This window comes from Anarhichas minor, unplaced genomic scaffold, assembly GCF_050575085.1.
Source record: "Anarhichas minor isolate MPS153535 unplaced genomic scaffold, ASM5057508v1 ptg000062l, whole genome shotgun sequence".
In the NCBI taxonomy this organism is placed as follows: Eukaryota; Metazoa; Chordata; class Actinopteri; order Perciformes; family Anarhichadidae; genus Anarhichas; species Anarhichas minor.
In genome coordinates this window covers 9,024,420-9,047,303 of record NW_027466508.1, presented here as the reverse complement: position 1 = coordinate 9,047,303, position 22,884 = coordinate 9,024,420, and the positions used below count along the sequence as shown (strand labels likewise).

General features: G+C 43.8%; 5 protein-coding genes across 7 annotated transcripts; 2 read left to right on the top strand and 3 right to left on the bottom strand.

Moving 5' to 3' along the window:
- Positions 1-804: 804 nt before the first annotated feature.
- Positions 805-4,048, bottom strand: mettl21e (methyltransferase like 21e). Its single transcript, XM_076077696.1, has 6 exons — positions 3,932-4,048; positions 3,477-3,836; positions 2,036-2,190; positions 1,833-1,950; positions 1,605-1,702; positions 805-1,496 (listed from the first exon to the last, which is right to left on the bottom strand). The coding sequence occupies exons 2-6, from the start codon at positions 3,529-3,531 to the stop codon at positions 1,170-1,172; spliced, it is 753 nt and encodes a 250-aa protein (XP_075933811.1). The 5' UTR covers positions 3,532-3,836; positions 3,932-4,048; the 3' UTR covers positions 805-1,169.
- Positions 4,049-4,163: 115 nt separating this feature from the next.
- On the bottom strand, positions 4,164-11,390 carry ercc5 (excision repair cross-complementation group 5). Of its 2 annotated transcripts, XM_076077692.1 has the most exons (15): positions 11,165-11,389; positions 10,831-11,006; positions 10,598-10,713; positions 10,339-10,440; positions 10,128-10,188; positions 9,647-9,790; positions 9,342-9,552; positions 8,077-9,024; positions 7,686-7,984; positions 7,181-7,300; positions 6,624-6,837; positions 5,851-5,995; positions 5,365-5,565; positions 5,193-5,277; positions 4,164-4,970 (listed from the first exon to the last, which is right to left on the bottom strand). In XM_076077692.1, exons 1-15 carry the CDS (start codon positions 11,250-11,252, stop codon positions 4,425-4,427), a joined length of 3,456 nt encoding a protein of 1,151 aa, XP_075933807.1. In that variant the 5' UTR covers positions 11,253-11,389; the 3' UTR covers positions 4,164-4,424. The 2 variants fall into 2 exon arrangements, with proteins under 2 accessions (XP_075933807.1, XP_075933806.1); XM_076077691.1 differs by having other exon boundaries at positions 5,193-5,565; positions 11,165-11,390.
- A 1,291-nt stretch (positions 11,391-12,681) lies between these two features.
- Positions 12,682-17,194, top strand: blzf1 (basic leucine zipper nuclear factor 1). 2 transcript variants are annotated; one of them, XM_076077694.1, is made up of 7 exons: positions 12,682-12,799; positions 13,091-13,176; positions 13,563-14,014; positions 14,238-14,437; positions 14,660-14,788; positions 15,729-15,966; positions 16,065-17,194. In XM_076077694.1, the coding sequence occupies exons 2-7, from the start codon at positions 13,158-13,160 to the stop codon at positions 16,248-16,250; spliced, it is 1,224 nt and encodes a 407-aa protein (XP_075933809.1). In that variant the 5' UTR covers positions 12,682-12,799; positions 13,091-13,157; the 3' UTR covers positions 16,251-17,194. The 2 variants fall into 2 exon arrangements, with proteins under 2 accessions (XP_075933809.1, XP_075933810.1); XM_076077695.1 differs by having other exon boundaries at positions 12,701-12,799; positions 13,049-13,176.
- On the bottom strand, positions 17,174-19,104 carry trmt10c (tRNA methyltransferase 10C, mitochondrial RNase P subunit). The gene has a single exon (XM_076077693.1). The coding sequence runs from the start codon at positions 18,855-18,857 to the stop codon at positions 17,286-17,288; it is 1,572 nt and encodes a 523-aa protein (XP_075933808.1). The 5' UTR covers positions 18,858-19,104; the 3' UTR covers positions 17,174-17,285.
- Positions 19,105-19,360: 256 nt separating this feature from the next.
- On the top strand, positions 19,361-21,099 carry txnl4b (thioredoxin-like 4B). Its single transcript, XM_076077970.1, has 3 exons — positions 19,361-19,553; positions 19,655-19,806; positions 20,271-21,099. Exons 1-3 carry the CDS (start codon positions 19,422-19,424, stop codon positions 20,434-20,436), a joined length of 450 nt encoding a protein of 149 aa, XP_075934085.1. The 5' UTR covers positions 19,361-19,421; the 3' UTR covers positions 20,437-21,099.
- Positions 21,100-22,884: the final 1,785 nt, after the last annotated feature.

The window sequence follows — 22,884 nt, the reverse complement described above, 5'->3', positions numbered from 1 at the left end:
AATAATTATTACATTTGTCAGACTTATGGCAAACTTGGTAGCAAACAGTTGCTTATTAACACATCCAGAAGTTATAGAGCAACTTTATATTTATTTTTTTGTTTGTTCATCATTCACTCTCTTATAGCTCTGTCTTTAGTCTCTACCAACAAGAACATATCTGGCTCCTCAGCTGCTAAATGCTGCGCTATGTTCCCCAGCTTGTAGCTAACTGTGTCTGTCTGCTGTTTGGTGCTGAGCAGGAAGTGTACACAGAGTTTTTAAAGCTTTTTAGCTGAAAATGAAGCTATAACAGCAGTGAAAGTCAATCAAAACGGTAAAGTTGAACTAAGCAATTAGCTATAACTTGCTATAAATCTCTGTAAAGCTAAGGGTAGCAGAAGATCTTTTTTTGTGAGAATTCTCTAAAGGTTCATCACTGCAAGTGAAACATTGTCACATTGGGGAAAACATTTTAAATTTGGCCTGATGGTGGTGCCAGAAGAAAGGTTTTGTTGTTACCTAAATCCTAAGGGTGTATCCTCTGTATGCAGCTGGTCTTGTCAGGTTTAACTCTACATTGTTAGACCTGCTAAACTTTCACCAGCCTCGGTTGTGCTTTAAAGCTCAGCTTTGCTTGCTGCTGACTGTTAATAACGTTATCAGATTAACGCGCCGGTTGTTGATGGTCACCAGAGGATTCATCTTTAGGGAACCATCAGTGAGGAAAAACGTTTTTTGACAACTGTGACATTGCCATTAGGTGACAAATCCCAAATGCCCACTAAACATAAAAAAAGCCTCGAGTGTATCCAGACATACATTTGCCAGTTTATTAAGTTCAGCTAAATGATCATATCAGCAAAAAAATAAGGCCATTCAGCTTTTGTTGACCCCTTGTCAGAAGGAATTCAACGGTCATTTTGAAGTTTACACCTGTAAATACTGTAAATAATATAATAACGTGTAAAAACATGGATCACAACTTGAGATTGTGATCCATCTGGCATATCAAACTATGAATATCAACAAGTCTTAATGTAGACATTTGCACATGAGATCCATAAAAACACATGACATTACAAACATTTCCATTCAGCAAGACAATTTACACATTTTACCTAATTCTGCAGTCACAGACGCACTCACGCAATCTCACACACAATGAATATACAGTGTGTATTAACAATTCAAGCAGCAGCCCCTCCCTGGTCCTTAGTCCTCTTGTCCTTCCTCCAGGCTCGGTACAGTTTGATACTCAGACTGGGGAGGTCGTACAGCTCCTCCAAGTGGAAGCGCTGCCGAAAGCGATCAACAAAGCTGTTCTCTGGGTCCAGACGAAAGCGCATGGCCCACAGGATCTGTGTGTTTTCCTGGCACAGGTGGTCAAAGGCGTCCATTAGCTCCTCGAGGTAAGGATGGGCGTACACCACGTCAGCTGCCAGGATGTAGTCGAAACAATGTGTGGCACGCGGGAAACGCTGCTCCACCTCCTGACCCCAGATGAGCTCTGTGACCTAGAAACAGAGATGATTGAGTAAAACACCAACACAATGTAACATACCTGATGGTTGTATTTATAAAGATCAACCCAACAGTATGAAATCTGAATAGAAAAACGCTACCAGAGGGATGTACTTGCATCGGTCCTTGGTGTTGCGCATGACATTGTACTTGAGGTTCCCCAACACATCCGGCAGGTCAGTGGAGGTCACCTTAGCACCTGGAGAGAGACAGTGCAGCTGGGTGTTAAAGGGAATGAGACACAAACAGCAACAGAGAGAGGACACATTTAAAGATTAAGTCAAAGAGACTTGTTAGAGCTAATCACCAGATGTGTTTTGTTTCTGTACCTAACAGGCTGGACACGATGGAGACAAGCCCAGTTCCAGCACCAAGTTCAATCACATTTTTGTCCGTCAGGTTGTATTCGTCTCGGTTGGTCTCTAAGAAATGACACAACACCATCGCCTGTTGGGGAACACAGGTTTAAAGTTCACTGGCAGCAGCAGTGCAGCAGCTAATTATTTGTGATAATGTATAAATCGGGGCGTACCGAGGGCCAGAGTACAGCTCCATAGAGGTCTGTGGACTCTTTAATACGGATTTCCAAATCAGAAAAGACGTATCCCTCCCAGGCTTCCGGACCAATCACGGAGGGGTGGAAACACCGAGCCATTATGGCTTTAGCTAGCTCTGCATCCACAGCAGCTAGGGAAAGAAAACACCACATAAAGCTTAAAGTGTGATAGTGTAGTGAGCGAGGACAATGCAGAGCCTAGAATAACACAAGACAGAAACAAATAGACCTTTTTCACAGCAGGCATTTTGACGTCACAGCAGGAGACACTGACTCACTAGTACATTGAAATGGTATGGAGCTATAATTATGTTATTTGTTGCACCTGTGCTTTTCCTCTTGTGACAAGTCAAGAATTGCTGTGAAAAAGGTCATTAGAATACAGTTTGTAACCTATACAATGCTACTGAGGCAAAATAACCGAAAGGCCTTATAACACAGCTCAGTAGTTTAATACTAGTTTTGTCAAAGATAATAATGGCCGTTTTTTTATGAAAGACACTGAATGGCTAAATTTGCATCGACGTTTGAAATTTGCATTTGATTCGGAACTACAATAGTTCCTATGAATATTTTGGCACAGTGAGGATTATCCAGATTAGCAAGGACATTGTATTCGGAAAGAATGTTGATTTGTTTTAGTGCATTTATTTCGAGAGAAGCGTGCAGAAATCTCATAGATTAGATGTCTTAAAACTTGGTAAGGTGGTGGGTAATTTAGGTGAAACAGTCTCAAAATGAGTTAAAAAATAAACTATCAAAAACAAGATGGTACTGCAGGGCTACTGTGCAGGATTGGTAGGTGTTTCTTTTATTTTGTCCACCACTGCACATCACTTAAAAATGACACTTAAATGTGCCAACCCTAAATCAAGCAGATGAGTAATCATGTTCTTCTTCTTTCATATCACATTACGGGTAACATTTGATTCTCTGCTCTATAAATGAATCACATTTAGGCTCATAATGCCCATCTGATCCTGCTGTTTGTTTGCCACATCATGCCCGTGTGTCAGACTCCAGCTATGTTACAGTGCCGACGGATACTCAGAGCATCTGATACACAGCTTCAGTTATGCAACACTGGTTTGGAGAAAAGGTCAGGGGAGCCCACAGAGCAACAACGCAGGAGGTTGGGGAGTGCCTTTATAGCTGTTGTGTGTATTATAATGTTATGTCGTTAACGAGCAGAGATGTAATTGTTTGCATGGAATAAATATTTCAACATCTTATGAGCTGTGACATTATATTCATACTCAGTTGATTTATGGGATTTAAAATGAACTCTGCATGCATACTTTCTCTGAAATGTGATTCCCAAAAAGTAAAAAGTGCACCATACTGCCAATATCAATCAATGCCAATTAAATTAGAAAGAAAAATCTTTAGTTTTTAGTTGTGTATTACAAATTCTCACCTTCTTCTTTGGTCCTGGAGTCCTCCTTCATGGCGTTGGACTGTTGAGTCTCCATGTTTGAAGGAGTCCAAGCAGGAGGGCTAGAACGCCCCAAACAGAAAATCTATAGCAGCCAACTGATTCTTTGGTCGTGAATCTTTTGGATTTCAGTCAATCTGGATCCAGATCTGCAGTAGGCTGTTAGCTGTCACCTTCTGTGGTTTTAATTTACGCCCAAATAAAGTGTGTCCTAACTTCTTGTCCAACCACTTCAACTCCACTCAACATTTCTAGCTCTCTCTGGGCTTGCTTAAACCCCCTCTCTATTGCAGTATGACTGACAGACAGCGACAGCTGCTCCGTCCGACTGCTGAACTGGAGCTGGGGAGTGAAGAGGAGGGGTAATGTTAAAATACTGACCCATAATATACTTAATTTATAAAGTTAAAATAGAACTTTGAAAATATAACGCTTACATTTTTCCCCACGTGTGCAAAAGCCTCGAAGTTTTGTGTGTTTTCCGAGGCAGAAGGAGGAGGGTCGGTGTATGCAGGAGCAGTATGTATGCGACTGAAACACTGGCTGGAAGAAATTTGTGGCGCAGAAGACTTGCACCTGTCTCAGTCTCGCACTTAAAAAGTGAGTGGAATGTCTGAAGATGTGCCAAACTTTCATCTACTGCAGAAATACTTCCAACTTCCAAAATCATTTAGCTCAAAGATTTAATGCAAAAATATTCTCATTCCTCTCACAGATCGTAAACCTCGAAACATATGAAAAAAATATTTTCAGTCACCTCGATAGTTTAAAAAAATACATATTGTATTATACAGAAAAGGCTCAATTCATTACGTGATTCATTTACACATTTCCCTTGTAAATATCAGATATAATATCACAGACATTATTTGGGAGTGAGCGACATGTTTCACAACACAACCGCTTGGACGATTTCTGTTTGTAGTTCAGTCACAGCTTCTTCCCCCATCCCTTTCCTCTCTTGCTTCCTCTCCCTCTCGTGCTTTTCGCTCCACGGCCTCGTCGGCTGCCTTCGAAGACAGATCGGGCTGTAACCATGGCAACTTCCCCGCCACGGTCGCTGTCTTCACTGGAGCTGCTGCTGCTCCTCCTGGCCCACCGAGGTACAGCCTTAGTGGGCTGGGGGACGGCCTTCACCGAGAGAGACTCCTGGCTGGTGCTGCTCACATCCTTCAGAGATGGAAGAGGAGATTCAACAATCACCTCCGACCCCAGAAAGCCTCCTCCTGCCACAGACGTCTTCTCTTCTCCTTCTCCCTTTCCTCCTCCTCCTCCTTTCTTCGGACTCTTGCTTGCTGCCTTTCCTTTCTTAGTTTTGGATGGGGATGGACTTTCCTCCTCACTGTCCTCCTCTTCCTCTCCTCCTTTTCTCTCCTTCCTCTTCAAGCAGGTGACGGCTCTGCGCAGTCGCTGGCTGCGAATCGCCTGCTTTTCCTGTTGCTCCATGCGGAAGAATGAGTCGATCCGCAGCTGAGTCTGGACCAAAACGGGGAGGGAGGAAGTATAAATGATGTAAGACTAGAGCATTTATTCATACTTTTAACTAAGTATCACAACTTCTCTGCTCACTTGCTAACTCAATTGCATCCCACAAATCTGTAATCACATTTGACTATTTATGTTCCTCCTTAATGCAAACATGTGGATATATATTTCACTGCAAAAGTGTCCCTCGGGGTACAAAGTACACCTGGTTACCTGCTGGGTGCTGAGCTGCTTGATCACAGGCTGAAGGGTCTCCTCTGTCCTCCGACTGCTCCAGCCAAAACGACTCAGACAGAATGTAAAAGACTGGTTAAGGAAACGTAACACTATCATGAATGTGCCACCCCCCCACACACACACACACACAAATACATAGAAAGGATATTCTTTGATCATGTCGAGTTGTGGGCGTCCCCAGCTGAAGAAGTTGTCCGACTGGTCCACGGCAGGTTGCAGGTAAGCCTGAGCAACCGCAGGGTTGGGGAACCCAGGATACAGTTTCACGTCTCTTAATTTTTTCTTAACCTTTGAATCCCGAGGATCAGCCACCAGCCGCTTTTTATCTTGAACCTCTGACCACCATTCACTAGAGGAAACAAACAATAACCAGGCAAATCAACCTAATTATTATTATCATTATTTACCTAGTTCAGTTAAAACACACAGGCAAATATAAACACTTATATAAAACTTTAAATGGAGAGTAAATGATTAATAAATTGGCTTTAACAATGAGTTCATTTTGCCTGTTTTTGACAGTCACAGTAGAGAGAAATATATGACCAAGAACCGTTATTAACACCTACTTTAAGAAAAATCCACTAACTTTTGAATAACCTGGACCGGTTAACTCAAACCCTGAAACACACACCTGAACTGTGTGAGTGGCTCCAGGCCTGACCCGGGGAACTCATTCAGTATCTCCATGCCGGTCACGTATCCGACCCCCGGCACGCCTTCTGTGTAGTCACTTCCCAGCAGGTAAGCCAGGTTGATCAGTTTAGTCCTGTCCAGACCTGAGACAGAGACAGAGGTTGGATTGGAGACAGAGAATAAAAAAAGGACAAGAAGATGGGGGAAGAGAAGTAAAACCTTGTGCTGACAGCCCATCACAACACAAGCACCTGTCTCTGATAAATGCAATATAAGCTCAGCGGATTAGCGCGGCCATTTGTTATCCAAGCACAATTTCAACACCTTGCCCTTTCATCTCAGCAGCCCACTAAACAGCACAATAGCACCATCTGCTGTTGCACATAAAAGTCATAAAAAGATATATTACAGTATACAGTATATTATATTATTAAAAAATCCAATGTCATATTTGTCTGTGGTTTGTTTTGTTTTTACATTAAACAGGATATTAAGGCGTGACCTGCTTTGACTGAAAGTTGAACCTAATGAATTTGCATAATGCATCTCAAGGTTTGAGTTTCTGACTAAAAAATATATATATTTTGTTTGTGTATTTTGCATCTTCAATCAACATGGAGAGGGCATTTACGCTCTCATGTGATCTCTTAGACTCAAACATTGAAACTAATACCAATTCAACAATCAAATAAAAAAAACATAGGACAAGAGGAAATGAATCATGAAACACGTCTTAATACTTGATAAGGACACGTGACAGGAAGCACCGACCCAGCTGGTTCTGCAGGTCACTGTACTGGTAGTGTTCAACATATTTGTTCTGGCTGAAGAAGTTCCTGTAGACGTGTCTCCCTCCAAACAGCCACACGTCGGAGTCGTCCGTGATGGTCCCGTGTGTGTGGTCGGCGCGGTCGAGTGCTGCACACTGAGCCTCGGCCTCCATCGGCGCCACCAGGAACGGCACACCAAACAGTCGCAGCAGCTCCTGGGATCAAAGAGGGAAATAGTCATTACTCTCAAACCCCCCCCCCCCCAATCCCCCAAAAGAAACACGACCCAATCTCCTAAATTGACAGACACATAAATTTACAGCAAAGATTGGGAAGTTATCCCGACTGCAGATGAATCCTCCGGGCCGGCTTTGCGTCTTCTCTAAGTTGTCTCATCTCATGCATGTGTATTTACATTTTGCATTATATTTATTTTTTATGATTTACGGAAGTGATTTTTCGATAGAGGCTCGTACATTTCTTAAGGTTAGGTGTGAGGGTGGAGTGCCTGTGTGGTTTTGAATGTGTCCGTGTGATTTTACTGTGTCTTCGGTTCACCTGGCTCTCCAGGTGCATCTGCCCAGTGACGGTGTTCGCCATCCTCTCCTGCTGCTGTTTCAGCTCCCTCAGGCTGCTCTGCTCCACCTGCAGAGAGCTCTCCAGAGCCTCCAGCTCATCCTGCAGCACAACACACACACACACACACACACACACACACACACACACACACACACACACACACACACACACACACACACACACACACACACACACACACACACACACACACACACACACACACACACACACACACACACACAATGCATCAGCCCTGCCTCATACACATTAAACTGCTACACAGCTCAGCCTAAAGCACGTCATTTAAAAAACATCTGCATTTCTGCTTAGCCGTGCTGCAGCGCTATGCAGTGTGAAGTGAAAGGTTGGATGGATCATTTAACTCCCGAGGCTACATTCTTAATAAATCTAATGAATTAAAAACAGTTATTAGCATTGAAGTTAAAATCTTGTTTGTCTAAACCATCCTGACAGGAATGCTCACCATGTCCAAGTGTTCCCATTCATTTATCGCTGGAGTTGTGCTGGACTCTGTCTCTGTTCCCTCCTTTAACTCTGTCTCCTCAGTCTGTCTCTTTTTGTCTTCTTCTTCTTCTTCTTCTTCCTCTAAAGAATCAGCAGCTGGACTGCCGGGAGGCTTTTTCAAGCCTTCCTCTGGTTTTTCTTCCTGCTTGGTCTCATCTTTACGGGCCTCACCTGGAGATCCTTTCTTTCCAACCATCACAAGTGAATCCTCTGCACTCTCCTCTTTAAATTCTTCGTCCGACACCTCGACGAAGCTCTCTGGGAAAACACAAAAGAAGCACTTTTTGTTATTGTCGGCAGGTTTAAGAAGTTATGAATGAGTGTGATCTTTCACCCGACTATTACTGTACCTTCTGACCCGCTCTCCTCGCTGCCCTCTGACTTCATATCTTCTCCGGTCCTCTCCTCCAGAGCTTCAATCACCTCGTTACTCCTCTGCTTTAACGGCGCAGGATGCATTTTAGTCTCTTCACTTGGAGGTTTCCCATATAGCTGAGCAGAGAGATTGGTGGATAATGTGTTTTGATTGAAAGCAGCTGCACCGTTTGTCTCTGTGATCAGCTCTTCTTGTTTCTCCATCTGTCCTCTACTTCCCAGCCTTACGTCCTCTGTCAACTGTCTTCTCTTTGTCTCCTTTTCTGACTCCATCTCTCTCTCGTGAGGTTTCTGCAGCGCGGCAAAGCGAAGAGCTTCATTTCTCTGACCAATCATGGCCTCCGTCTCACCTTCAGAACTCCCAGCGAACAAAACATCTTTCACGTGGAAACTTTGGTTCCCCTTAAAATCTGATTTTTCATGAGGCATAGAGTTCACACCATCAGGTTCTCCCTCTTCCTCCGAGCTGCTGACGACCACTTGTGGCACAGGACGGGGAATATTGGCCCGCATTTTGGTGGGTGAGCTGCTGATTAGAGTCCTGTGTTCAGCAGCGCCGTCGTCGTCGTCGTCGTCTTCCTCAGCTAGAGCTCGTTGGATTGCCAGCAGGGTACGAGGGGACGCGCTACCATCCTTCTTTTCCTGGTCCACCGTCTCCTCCTCTGAGCTGTCGTTCATCGCAGCCCGGATCGCATTGAGTGTACGAGGCGAGGGTGGTGAAGTGTCTCCCTGACTCGGTTTTGACACAGAAGGTTTGGAGTCTTCTGAGGAGGGACCCGCCACTTCTGCCTTTTCCTCACAAGCAGGACGCCACAGGGGCTCAGGTCTGTCTGGTGCTCGTCTGGTGCCGCCTGCAAAGGAGCTCCCGGACCAGGCTGCCGCTGCCGGTCGGCTCTCGGGGGCAGCCTCGCTCTTTTTGGAGCCTGCGTAGGAAAAGCAGAGTGGTGTTTCCAATATGACAAAGGATACAGTCTCTTATCAATGAAGATAACCATAGATTTAAATATGGCACCAAATACGGTTGAGATGAGTAACCTATCACACTGAATTAGTGTGCTTTACTAAATATCAAAGTGGCACTGTGTAATAATGCAGTTATGAGCAGTAACTATTTTGGAAACGCTTCCTTTTTGATGATGCGTTCAAGAATCAGGACAACTGATAGTTTAGACTTTTCCTGTAAAAAAAACTGAAAACCTGTCCTTTGACTGAGTAAACACGCCATCATAGCCTCCCTCACCTTTAATAAGGATATAGTGGGAATAGTCCTCTGAAACCAGCCGGTGTGTCTCTACGCTGTGAGTCTGCTCGTCCCCGTCCTGTTGGCAGAGCTGTGGCGCGCTGCCGGCGCTCCGCTGGCTCATCTCTTTCTCCACACCATGCAGACGCTGGTTCAGCTGGTTCCTCTGCAGCAGGCCGGCCAACTGGTACTGTGAAAAGTCTCCTGAACGCTAAGAGGAAGTGAAGAGGAGTCTGTGTTGAAGAGCAGGAGATGGGTACGTGCATGTGTGTGTGTGTGTGTGTGTGTGTGTGAATGAACAGTACCTCTGGGGGTTTGTGGTACATGGTCCGGCGTCTTTTGCAAAACTCCTTCATGTCTTTGAGTATCTCATGTTTCATTTCAGGAGGCAGGCCGGCAAACTCCTCTGAGTTGATGTCCACTGAGTTGGGGTCTTCATACAATTCTCCCTGAGACACAGTGAGCAGCCGACCAACATAAGAACATGGGAATAATGAGAGGATTTTTTGGATGTGACTCTAAATACTTTCTGAAGGTACTGACACATTGTAGAATTTTATGAAACAATCGAGACAATGTGATGGCCAAAGAGAGGCCTTCACTCAGCAAAAAAACCTTATTGTACCAAAGCTAGGACGAGACCCGGATCCAACATTAACCGAGCAATATTTAAACATTATTAAAAACCAAAATACCATCAATATTCGCTCGAACAAACTATTTGAAGCTATATCTTTGGTGGTGGTGCTATTCAATGTTACTCTCCCGTGCACGTGATAACTTTACCTGATACATGTGAGAACCATCATCCGTCTCCTCCAACTCTTTCTCTTCCTCCTCCTCTGAGCTGAATAAATAAAACACATTAAAATGATTAAAGTACCAGAATTATCGGCAAAACAACTGTATAAAAAAACCATTTTGCAGAGTGCTTCTTCATGCACAGATATTCCGACTGAATTACAACAATGACAAGCGAGTAGTAACCGTCCCACACCTGCTTTTGTCCTTCTCCTCTACAGCTGGCAGGGCTGGTAGAACATAAATGTCATCAACCTCATCTCTCCTCACAGTGGAGAGGCTGGGTAGAGGATCCTTACTGTGACAGGGGAAACAATAAATACTTCAGACAAAGGAGATTGAAATGTCTCTACTAAGATAATAGACAGTTCATTGTGTAGGGAGAGAAAGAGAGAAGAAACATGGCATTTATTTCATGGCCATCCATCCACTTGCACATTGCCCTTGTCCCTGACCTGCGGTCCCCAAGTGCAGCTTTGATAGCCTGTCTCTTCAGGAATGTCTTCAGAAGCTTCTCATTGGTCTGTTTGGACTCCCGGGTCAACTCCTCTTTCCTCTGCCTCCTCACAGCCTGCAGGAGAGCCACAGCCGCGTATGATCAAATGACAGAATACGTGGGAATCGCGTGCATTTTGGAAGAAAAATATCCAAAAACGATCGACACAAGACATTTTTTCGTTGGACGTACCAGAGTCTGTTTCTTCAGCAGCGGCGCGTCCCCATCAAACACGAAGATCGGCCTGATGCGGAAGAAGAGCAGCTTACAGAGGCGGTGGAAGAGGGTGAGGAGGTGGGCGTTCTGGACACTGTTGCCGTCGCGGTCCCTCACACCCTTCACTGCCTGGTTCAGCCATATGCTGATGTCTGGAGGTGTCCGGCTAAGGTTAACGCTATGGCTTAACACAATCAGTTAATACAGTCATCAATACATATGAGAGAGAGACGTGGAGGTATACAGTGATGGAACCCTGCTCAAACAATGACAGACATATAGAAAGACCACAATCAAGTCAGGAGGATACCAACGGCCAGGATCTTTCCCTCCAGAGTCTCGGGGTTGATGGGTTTCCCTGTAGTCTCCAGCAGCCTCCAGAGTCCATGCACTCCCATGATAACTATAGTCCAAAACGCCTCCGAAATAATAATGTGAGAATCAAAAACTGAAACACGACAAGTTACCTGTGCATGACTAATCTGAGCGTTTTTATTGAATGAACTCCGAAATTACTGAGGTGATTAAAGAAGAAAGTGCACTGTAGCGGCACTTTTCACCGTTTGTTGTAACGCTATTTTTTGTCCGTAGAGCATTAATTGACGACGCATGAAGGTTCCGCATTATTTACTTCGGGACATATTTAGCTGTTACACCACCAGCTTCGAGTAGCATCCCTTTACCTGATCTTCAATCAGTTTCACAGTTAGTTGCTGTATATATCAATGATACGAAGTCATGTAAAGCAACACAGCGACGGATTGGAGATCAGTTTTGTGTTGAGTGGTGTTAGGGTTAGAACAAAGGATGAAGGAGCCTGCAGGCCGCAGGTACTCTTCTGCTGCGAGCTTCTTACTGCGCACGCGCATCAGAAGAATGAGCTGGACCCGGTCCAAAATTAAAACAATATTTAATGTACTACACAAAGTTCACTTACAAACTGAATTAACTATCAATAGTAATGTTCTCGAGAGCAGAGACCACATACACGCATCTCCTCACAGTCCGGCGCGGCCAGTTAGCTGAAAATGAGAGCTGCAGTAATCTGAGGTAAACTCCCTAAAACATTGTCTTTTATATCCCCTGAGAGTCGGAAAGTGTCCGACACTGTCATAAAACATGTGAATGACCCTCCGTGGCGATTAGTGATTGGCTTCATTTGAATTCTGCCCCCTCCCATTATCGATCCCTTAGCAAAACATCTTGGCTCCTCGCAAAACATCTTGAACTCCTCCTCTCTGTCCTGCTGGTCAGCTTGGCATTTGACCGTCCCACTGGCCCCATCCTCCATCGATGAGGTCGCCTCCATTTGCTGCTGCATGTCTGACACCTCACTGAGAATCCCTATCTGACCCTCAAGACTATTCTTAGTGTTTTAATACCTACAGTGACTATACTTCTATGATTTAATACATTCAATGTGTTAATATACTGTAACATATAATATCCTCTATAAGTAAGAATATTGTAAACCTTTAATACATTCCATATGCAAATATATTGTGACTAACATATTTATTATTGTGACACTTCTACTCACCACTAGGGGTGTTATTAAATCCTACTAATAATGTCTTTAATATTGAAATTCTCCACAGTGGACAGGACGGACAGACTATTTATTCGATAATTATTTCCTGGATTTAGTCTGTCAGGTTTTCTTGTCTAACGCTGCTGTCGCTTCAACCAAATGTCCATATTATAGACTGTCGGGGTGAATGTTGAACCAACGACTTTGGGTAATGATCCGGCTTTAGTTTTAGTTTGCAAACGAGCTTTAGTTTGCAAACGAGGAGGCGTTCCTTGACCGGAAGTGTTGCCTGAAACGCCAAACCCAGGGTAATGACCACTTCCTCCTCAAAGGCCAACTGTGTCCGGTGACAAAATAAACAGCTTGCTGCTGCTTACACGAATTAATCGAGGAGGTTCAATCCATTGTTACCCGGTATGTTATCTAACAATCTGTCTGAATCCCCAAATCCGATCCCAGATCTTACTACTGGGACGTGTCATTCTGTGTAGCAAGCAGCTATCACGATAGCGTTACTTCAACTTTGGATTGTTCAACTTCCCGTTAAAGCTGGTCGGCAAACAGCTAAGCTAACAAGTTAGCTTACGCGCTAAGTTAGCTACCGTTATCAGTACCTCAGCTGTTCAGCCTGACCTCTGACCAGCGGCCCTCTTTGCTCTACAGATGTTAACAACAAATCACTCTCTCTTCTGTCAACTGCCATAGATGACGACGAGTCACCTGGGTTTCACCTGAACTACAGACTTCCTTCTCGGCTAACACCACCGCCACCATGACTGCTGATGTGAGAGGTAACGTTGAGGATTGGTTTGTTTTGTTGGAACTAGTTTCTGCTCATCCAGCTTGCGCAATAAAAGACGATGTTCTGGAAATGATGGTGTAAACTTCTAGTACTTGACACAACAGACACATTTAGTTAAGTACCCTAAAATGTATTGAGGTTCAATACCCAGCGCTACATGCTGCTAGAGAGGGTTAGTGGCTACACCGTGGCATCTATTTGACACCTTGGAGTCTTTGTTTGCCATTGGCCAATTAACTGTTGCATGTGCAATACAACAGGGCGTTTATGGGAATATTCACACCTGCATTAAGAGCAATCCTCTTTGTTATTGGCTCAGTCAGGACACATTTTTTCAGTGCAAAGTGTAAACTTGGCTTTGTTTATTTTGCCCAGGCTCTGCCCGTGTGCCTGTCCGAGGAGCTGGCGATGGCATGGAAACTGAAAAACCGCCCAGCGCCATTCTGGAGGTCAATACAGATGCGCCGCCACCGGGTCCGTCTGCAGTTCCCCTCCTGAAGGTGGCTAGCCCTAAACGTAGCCCCAAATCTATGCGGCCTGCTCCCCAGCCTCCCGGGGTGCTCTACCTGGGCAAGGTGAGTCGAGAGGCCTGCACGGAGGTGGAGGCTGTGAGGATCATCATCCCCCGCTCCGCTATTAGCCGGCGCACCCGTACAGGGCCCGCTGAGGGCAAAGGGGAGGCCGGGCAGCAGGCTGAGGGGCAGGGCTCTCCCCCGCTGCCTCTGGTGGAGGACTGGAGAGGACAGCTGGAGAAGCTGGAAAACTCTGAGCGCAGGCTGCTGCAGGACAAGGAAGGCCTTTCCAATCAGCTCCGTGTGCAGACGGAGGTAAGAAATGAATTTCAATGTTTCATGTAAAATGTCTTGAGTTCATAGTTCCGTATAGTTAATACGATATAATCATGCTCCTTATTTCTCTTATGGTGGACTTAAAAAGAGACCACTGTATTGTTTTATCCTTTCAGCGATGAAGTGCTTTCAAGTGAATATAAAGGAAAACATTATTTCTGCAGCTGTGAAAAGAATTGGGTGTTTATTTCCGTGTTGCCAGGTAAACCGCGAGCTAAAGAAGCTGCTGGTGGCGTCGGTGGGTGATGACCTTCAGTACCACTTTGAGCGTCTGTCGCGGGAGAAGAACCATCTGATTCTGGAGAACGAGGCTCTTGGCCGGAGTCTGGCACACACTGCGGAGCAGCTGGAGCGAAGGAGTATCCAGTGTGACGTCTGGAGGAGCAAGTTCCTGGCCAGCAGGTTTGAAATATACAAAATTAAATTAAAAAATGACAAATAGGAACATTTTCTTATCAGCCTGCAAGCATATGTCAGGGACATTTTAACATTGTATGAGGAGGACAAACAAAAAGAAGATTAAATTACGATTATTAATAATATGATTATTCTTCTATGAACAATAAGAAGTGACATTTAACGTTGTCATGCTGAATAAACACTTATTCAATGTTGACTATCCAGAGTCATGGCAGAGGAGTTGACGAATGCCAGAGCTGCTCTGCAGAGACAGACCAGAGAGGCACAGGGAGCAATTCAAGACCTGCTGTTGGAGAGAGAAGAGTTCTCCAGTCACATGGTGCTCACTCACAGGTAACATACAGTGTATTCATAATTACTAAATTAAGGGAATGGTTCATTATACTAGCTTGCAATTTAAAAATCCCGATGAAGACACAAACTCTGTTAAGTTCAACGTGCCAGGACGAACTGCAGGGAAATGCTGCCCCAGATAAATAAGAAAGCTGTTGCTCCACTTAATGGCATTTCCTTTTGTTGTTATATTTTTAGAAAGTAAGCATTCTCCTCTTGATGCCTACTGTATGGTGTATTTGTTTAAAAAAAAAAAAGTGTAAAATACATACAAGACGTAGCTCTACTTGCTCAAACAAATAGACTCACACTGGCACAGCTTTGTAGTAAGAACACTTGACCAACAATTTGATGTTAATGTGGAATGAAATATATTTGCGCCTCTTATCACTTGTTAAGCTTCGTAAAGTAAACATTCAGGATTTCAGTCATTCCTATTCTATCAGCTCCTTAGTATTCATTTGCATTCACACGGTTACAGACAGTACATGGGTAGGTTTTTTTATTTTTTTATCAATGTACGCTAGATATACTTTTATTTTGAAACATTTGTCGCATGAAATTATTTCGTTTTACTGAATTAAAAAATAAGTTATTCGAAAAATTCCACAAAGTTGCATTTAATATTAGATATGACGAGACGTAGACCCTTACCAACATTCTAGTTCACTTAGAGACGCCTGCATTAAGGAATTTACAGCATTTACAGCAAATCAATAGAAAAAGTGTCGGCTTTTTGAAGGAACTTTCCAAGAATCTGCGCAGATCCTGCTGCGAGAATTTATCCCACTGCATTACCATAAATGAGCTATAGAGATAGCTGTGTGAACTTTATATCTTAGCTGAGTCAAACATAAAGAAGCTTGAGCACATATGGTTCAAGGCTCACAGCTGAGCTACTGATACTTAAGTTTGTATGTTTATTTTTTTCTGTCGTCAGATCTCTGGAGCAGCTCCTGGTTTCTCTGCAGTGGGGCAGACAGCAGACGTACTACCCCAGTGCACAGCCCCTTAGCACAGGAGAGCTGGCAGCAGCCAATCACAAGCTAGCAGACGCCATCAACTCCCACCTGTTGGGAAACACCACCAGCAGCAGCACCAGCAGCAGCGTGGTGAAGAGCAGCACTGCAACGCCTGAGCTGCTCTGCAGCACTCCGGCTGAGAAGATGGCCGAGAAGGTACGAGCTCCATACCCTTTGTGGAAATCTGACCATTTTCGAACATTTGTCATAAAATCCAGTGCTTCACAAATGTTTTTATCTGTGTTCTGTCCTAGGTGCTGAAGATTTTAGATCCGATTTCCTGTTCGGAAAACAAGGCAGACCCTCCGCTCAGTGACTCCGCCAACTCAAGCTTTCTCGGCAGTAAGAAGAGCATCGGCAGGTTTCACCCATATACCCGCTACGAAAACATTACTTTTAACTGCTGCGAGCGCTGCACTGGAGACATCCTGGTGCTGTAGGGGGGTCAAAGGGCAGCGAAACGCACCAATCTGACACTGGTGCGGCATCGGAGGTTAATTCAAATGACTCTGGAGATCATTGCTGTTGTGTGTTACGTGACTTCTTCGGTCGGCACCAAAAGTTAGCTGCTCCAGCAGACATCTTTTGTATCCGTAAGAGTCCTAAGAGTTGATTGTTGGATTTTCACAATTTCAGATGTTTTTAAATTGTATTAACCTGCTGTTTATTTTGCTCTTTAACTTGAAAAAAAAAAAAAGCTAATAAGAAAATGGAGTTGTTTGTTCAGGGATGGTGATGTGAAAGTGATGGAAACAGAATGCATTTCAGAGCCATTCCAGCCTGGTTTAAACTACGGAAAGGGTTATTTATTGCTGGGATGTGAGGTCAAAATACTGAGTCAGTATTACATGGTGAACAGACAGTTAGGGTGTCTGCTTATTCATACTTGAACATTAGACTAGTGTTTTATTTATAAAACATTTATTGGTATATTTTGTCTAACGCATGCTGCGAAAGCGTACGTTCAATATCTTGGAAGTGGTTTCTCGGTACAATACTTATTGTACACAAACATCCAGTTATTTGCAAAGAGTTTAATTTTTGTGGTGACGCATTTTTTGAAAATACAACTTCCAATAACATTTGATTTGTTTTCATTAAATCATGTCTTCATTTTGGGTGGTACTTTTTTGTTTAAAACCAAGCTGCATAAATGTTTTGGTTTATTTCATCTGTATGGAAAAGTGTGAATTGATGACGGCGTAATTTACAGTGAAAGCACACCCTAAAAATATTTATACACCTTTTTGTTTTCCATGTCAGACCAAAAGAGTTTCTACCTTTTTTTAAGATGTCTTGTTCTTTTCTTGTTTGTAACCCTGCATTGGACCTCAAAATAAAGCAGTCGGTAAGCACCAGTGACTACCGTATGACAACACTTTAATCACCGCTTGTCTCAGGTTTTGACATTTTCCTCAGACACCACTTGTAAACAGACATATCCTTATTATCCCATGTTACAATTTGTGTTGACTCTACTCATTATCCCACCACATATTGCCTTTGCCTGCACCTTTTCTTCCCTCTATGTTGCTCTTAAATGATGTCCGTACTCTGGTTGCAGCTGGTTTGTTTTCTCTGTCACCGGGTAGTCCAGCCATTCTGCCTCTACCACTGAACCCAGACTCTTTAGGGGCTCTGGGAAGACTCTGGCCCTCATTTTTAAATGTCCTCTCACTGTTTCTTTCTCCAGATCTAAGTGGCCTGTCACCATCCCGTCCTGGTCCGTGATTTGTGACTCCCCTGCCTCTGTTGTTGCCGATCTCTCTCGGTGTCTGCTGTTGGTGGAAGCCGTCATACTTCCTCTTAGGCACGAACTTCAGCGCCTCCTCCCATTTCCCCGTCTCCTTGAGCGTGAGCATGATGCGGATCATCTGGTCCAGAGTCAGATTTTTGGCTCCCATCTCCCAGTGGAGGAACTCATCCAGCGGTAAACGGGCCGTGGCCAGATTCAGACGCTTGGCATTGGCCAACGACAGGCCTGACTGGATCGACCGGTCCACCAGAGCTCCAATGATGTAGACCTTGGAGTGGTCGTACGTGCGGAGAACGTTGGGGGAGTCTGCAGTGAGGTACACGAGCCGCTCCCGGGGGAACCGATCCACGTGCTGTTGGTCAGTGCTGGTGACCAACAGGCGGTCCCAGGCCTCTGCGCCGTATCGTTTGACCAGCTCCTTCTTGTAGGTTCCGTCCGCCTGCAGGTTGCAGAAGTGGAGGTGGTAAGGCTCAGTGGCGCGCCGATTCCACCCTTCCACCTCCATCAGCTGGGACACTGTGTTCTCCAACTCCCGCCTGGCCATGTTTGAATCATAGCTCATGTCAAACACCAGTGGCTGACCGAACATCATGGCCTGGGCGCTCCTCCAGGCCAGGAGCTTGTCCAGGGAGCGCCCCCAGAACTGGAGGATCAACGTGCTTCTAAGTTCAGGTCCTCTCTCTTCCTCTGCGTCGCTGTCCCGTCCTCTTCTCTGCTCCATTGAGGCTTCCTTCTCCGTCTTCCTCTGCTGCTGCTTCTCCTTACGGGCCCGTTTGTGGCCCTCCTTGATGGCCAGGTACTTAAGGTACTTCTTCCTGGAGGACTTGGTGGTGAGCTCTGCCAGCATCTGAACCTCGTCGTCGGTCATCTCTTGAGGTACAAGCTTCCCAGCTTGCTGCCACATTGCAACCAGATCACGAGTGGCCTCCAGTGAAGAACCGCCCTTTACATCACCACCTGGTTCTTTGAGGTTTTCATCCTCATCACTTGCTTCCTCATCCTCATCGCTTTGCCGTCTCTCTTCTATTGCCGCTTGGGCTCTCATTACAGATTTCCATTTGTCCAGATCTAGTGTCTGTACTTCCTTGGGGTTGTCTGTTTTGGGCTGGAGGGCATCTTTCCACACTGGGATGCCAGTACTGAAGAGACCAGCAGAAATGTGTGGCCGGTGACGACCGGTGCTGCAGACTACGAGAGAAGCACCGACTTGCCTCTTGGTAACACGGGATGCCAAAAAGAGACCGCCTCTCCAGAGTTCATAAAAACCCTGGTTCGTGAAGAACCGTAACATCGTGATAAAATATATTAAACTGCAGCGAAAGTACTGAAGTACTACAAAGAGGAAATACAGACGGTCACTGGTGGGCTGTCACTTTGTCTTCATGAATTTAAACGGAACAAAAAGTGTCATCAAAGCGGTTCTCTCCGTTCCCCACCGTCATGGAAATGTAACATCTGCATCTTGTGTCTTAGATATTGTTTCTTCCACTTGTCGCGACGTCCATGCTTGTACAAAAATGTAAGAGAAGGTCACGTTGTTCAAACGGTGTCACACTATAAAGTGTCGTAGTGAAACGCCACTACGTCGCATGCTACAGATTGTCTGGTTCTACATGTTTATTTAACGTTGGCTGACGATGACACGAGATTTTGATCAACGCAAATCTATTTCTACTCACTACTGCTGCTGTAATTCTTTGTGACAGGTCGATATAAATTACAACAACCATTTTTACACGACTGATAATTTCATATTGTTTCCAGACGGATTCTTTTCCACAGCGTCGTACAGCATTTATGACGTAACTTCCGCCTGTTAGCACAACAAGGGAAGCTAACTTTTGTAGCCTCGAAAATGAGTTTGTTTTTGGCAAAATTAGCGTGCAAAAAAGACATAGATGAAGTCATCAAAAGCGTAGCAGAAAAAGTCGTGGTTTTGAGGTTTGGGAGAGACGAAGACTCTGTTTGTCTCCAGCTCGATGAGATTGTAAGTAGGATCATGAATGCAAACAATCAAACGGCTGCTCAATGATAGTGTCACACGACTGTTTGGCTTTTGCAAATTTATCCATTTTCTGTCCACCTTAGCTGTCAAAAACTGCCCATGACTTGAGCAACATGGCGTCCATCTACATCGTTGATGTGGATAAAGCTCCCATCTACACAAGATACTTCGACATCAGTTACATCCCCTCCACTGTTTTCTTTTTCAACGGACAACACATGAAAGTGGATTATGGGTGAGTGACCGGAGGTTACCGTTGCTGAACGTTGTCTGGTGTATGTTTGCGTACAATGTTATACGTACGAGTCTCCTCGTTTAGTTTAGCAATAGAGCTGAAATGGATGATTTCCATCATCAATTAATTATTTTTCAATCTAGTAATCGTATATAAAATGTTAGAGATCATCACAGTTTGCAGAACCCGTTGACATCTTCAAATGTATTGTTTTGCCTCATAAACAGTCCAAAACCCTCAAATATTAAATTTATATACAAAAAAAAGACAGCTGAACAGTTCATTTATTATCGAAAAAGTTGTAGTTTAATTTTCTGTAGTGTTAAACGGCCATCACATTTCCCTCTATCCAACAGTCCACACACCAGAGCTCCTGAGAAGCTGGTTTTGCACATTTACCACAACTACAACAGATGCACACACTGCAATAACAAGAGTCTCATTGACCTTATTTTCTCTCTCAGCTCTCCAGATCACACCAAGTTTGTCGGCAGCTTCAAGACCAAACAGGATTTCAAGGATCTGATTGAGGTCATATACAGAGGGGCCATGCGTGGGAAGATGATTGTCCAGAGTCCCATAGATCCTCGAAATATTCCCAAATATGATCTCCTCTACCATGGGATTTAAAATCAACACCTCCACTGTGCGGCCTTACGATCATAATGATTTCCCACTGAGCGTCATCAACCACAGCTGATGAACTGAAAAACATATCTTTGATATTCAAGCAACCGTCTGAATAAGTGTGTCGTGTGTCGTGTTCATTTTTATATAGAAGGCAAATTACAAATTGTACAATACAAGAGTAGGTTGGAAAGACCGAAATCTACACGCATGTTAGAGTTAAACTTTAAGAAATGACAAGGACACACAATGAAATGGGCTCTGTTAATGTTCTGATAGTCACATTTATTAACAGCAGTACAAGCTTTATGAATGAAAAATACTTTGATTGTTCCATCATTTTTCAATGTGCTCTTAGCCATTCTCATGTCATGTTTGATAGAGAAGATACGTTTTGATAAAATAGGTTCTGCTAATTTATTCTGATTTCATTTATGCCTTGTGAAAATGCAGTCATCTTGATGTTTCCCATGGAAAAGAGCTGTATTATCAGCAGTGAGATACAATTCATTTATCCAATGTACATGCTCTGTTTTTTATAATAAACTTTTATATTTTATGTAGCATCATTAATCACAACCCTCAGAGCATCAGTTTAAATAAAACTGCCAACTGAGTGTAATTTCTGGACAATTGACTAAATAATAAAAAAAATTCATGAATTAATTAATAGTGAAATAAGTCGTAATTGCAACCCTCCATTATACAACACCAGACCTGTCTAAATCTGAAGCTGTGCTGATATAAAACATCTGTCTTTGGTTGGTGGCCCATACTAGTGCTGGGCGATGATTGAATACTGTAATTTATCATCTTTCAATGGAAACATTGTGAATAAATGATATATCACTATACCGTGATACACAATTGCATCGTCCAAATCAATAACAAGTGCACACTAACTCAAATTTCTCAGAAAATTAGATCGTTTTCATCCCTTTGAATCTAAAGGTGTTCTTCCACGTTTAGAGTGGACTCTGTGCTGTCTCTTCTCCTTGTCTTGCTGGTCTGCTCCCAGCTCCAGAGTGAGGGAGGCTGTGTTCCCTGTAACTGTAACCCAGGTCTTGGATGGGCTTGTTCCAGAAGTAGTCGTTGGTGCGTAGAGGGAAGAAAGGGGCCATGAAGGCCTTCGCTCTCTGGGCTGGAGTTACTTCATCACTGTCAGGGTAGGTAGCATTAGGGTGGTCCTTAAACCAATCCTCGAAAATCCTGATAACAGTTCACACAACACAGAGAATAATGTCACAATCCTTCATTAATCATTCTCATTAAAAAAAACTGAATGTATTGAACTAAACTCAGCGTGATGTTGAGCACAGAACAAGGTGGAAACCCAAAAAAAAGGAAGAGGGAATTCATACTAAGACACCTTACTCTGGAAGATACCTACACAATTTGTCTGACACAGACTCATGTAACCTTCAGCAGAACTTTGTAATGCATTTTTACACTGAGCAAGGATTTTGTCCCCCATCACTTCTTTCGTGGGATATTTTGTGGCCATTAAGGAATAAAGAAACAATTACAGCAGTCAACCAACTCTGCCGGAAGATGTTTTTAGATCTTGAACTTAAGTAAAAGTACAAACACCACAATGTGAAAATACTCCTCTACAAGTCGCTGTCCTGTGAGAACCACGTACCTCATAAAAGTCAACTTTTCACAGTGGCGGGCCGTGCATTTTATACTTGGGCCTTCTGTGCTGTCCTACTTGAGCCATCTCCTAATAACCTAATTATGAGCCACAGCTATGGTTATTTGTTTCTATTGGTGTAATAATACACGTATTCGTATTAAACCATTTAAACAGCTAGGTAAAAAAAATAAAATCTACACCAAGCAAAATGCTAAAAATGTCATAACTTCTCTTACATATGTTTCAACCTGAACTCTTACTAAATACTAAGATCTGCTAGCTAGCTTTCTGTTTGACAAAAGTCACGCTGGCCCACTGACCAATCACGGCGCACGTTAATGCAGACGTACTTAGCAAGCTACGTGGGTACCACTGGCACATCAAAGAATACACCCAACATGTCAAACTAAAGATCTGATTGGTTGAAGACTATGACAATTAACAATATCGTCCCCATTCACTTAAACTGCAAAGGCTCTCTAGAGGGCACCGGACCTCTCTCTTACATAGAGACATAGGGGCTGAATCTGATTGGATAAAAGCTCTACTTAAAACAAGCTGTGCTGGAAGCAGAGCAACAGAGGAAGACAGGAGCTGTGCAATGAGAAAATAAGCTAATGGGAGAAACAATTATAATACATGTAGTGTATTTGTGAAAAATTATTAAATTATAAAATAGCTATAACTTTGTGATTCTGTTTAGGCCAGCAGAGAAGGCTTAGCTGGCCCTGACGGCCCACCACTGACTTTTCATGAGTTCCGAAAAACCCAGTTTTCAGCTTTGTGATGATGCATTTTCTAGATGATACAAGAAG

Coding starts and splice junctions, on each gene's coding strand:
- ercc5 (XM_076077691.1), bottom strand. CDS start 11,252: ATGGGAGTGCATGGACTCTGGAGGCTGCTGGAGACTACAGGGAAACCC. Junction 9,791..10,127: donor ATGGTTCTCACATGTATCAG/GTAAAGTTATCA, acceptor ACTGTGTCTCAG/GGAGAATTGTATGAAGACCC. Junction 9,025..9,341: donor CCACTATATCCTTATTAAAG/GTGAGGGAGGCT, acceptor TTTCCTACGCAG/GCTCCAAAAAGAGCGAGGCT.
- mettl21e (XM_076077696.1), bottom strand. CDS start 3,531: ATGGAGACTCAACAGTCCAACGCCATGAAGGAGGACTCCAGGACCAAA. Junction 2,191..3,476: donor CTCCAGGACCAAAGAAGAAG/GTGAGAATTTGT, acceptor TTCTTTCCCTAG/CTGCTGTGGATGCAGAGCTA. Junction 1,703..1,832: donor CATCGTGTCCAGCCTGTTAG/GTACAGAAACAA, acceptor GTCTCTCTCCAG/GTGCTAAGGTGACCTCCACT.
- trmt10c (XM_076077693.1), bottom strand. CDS start 18,857: ATGTTACGGTTCTTCACGAACCAGGGTTTTTATGAACTCTGGAGAGGC.
- txnl4b (XM_076077970.1), top strand. CDS start 19,422: ATGAGTTTGTTTTTGGCAAAATTAGCGTGCAAAAAAGACATAGATGAA. Junction 19,554..19,654: donor GTCTCCAGCTCGATGAGATT/GTAAGTAGGATC, acceptor TGTCCACCTTAG/CTGTCAAAAACTGCCCATGA. Junction 19,807..20,270: donor CACATGAAAGTGGATTATGG/GTGAGTGACCGG, acceptor TTTCTCTCTCAG/CTCTCCAGATCACACCAAGT.
- blzf1 (XM_076077694.1), top strand. Junction 14,438..14,659: donor AGCAAGTTCCTGGCCAGCAG/GTTTGAAATATA, acceptor TTGACTATCCAG/AGTCATGGCAGAGGAGTTGA. Junction 15,967..16,064: donor CTGAGAAGATGGCCGAGAAG/GTACGAGCTCCA, acceptor GTTCTGTCCTAG/GTGCTGAAGATTTTAGATCC.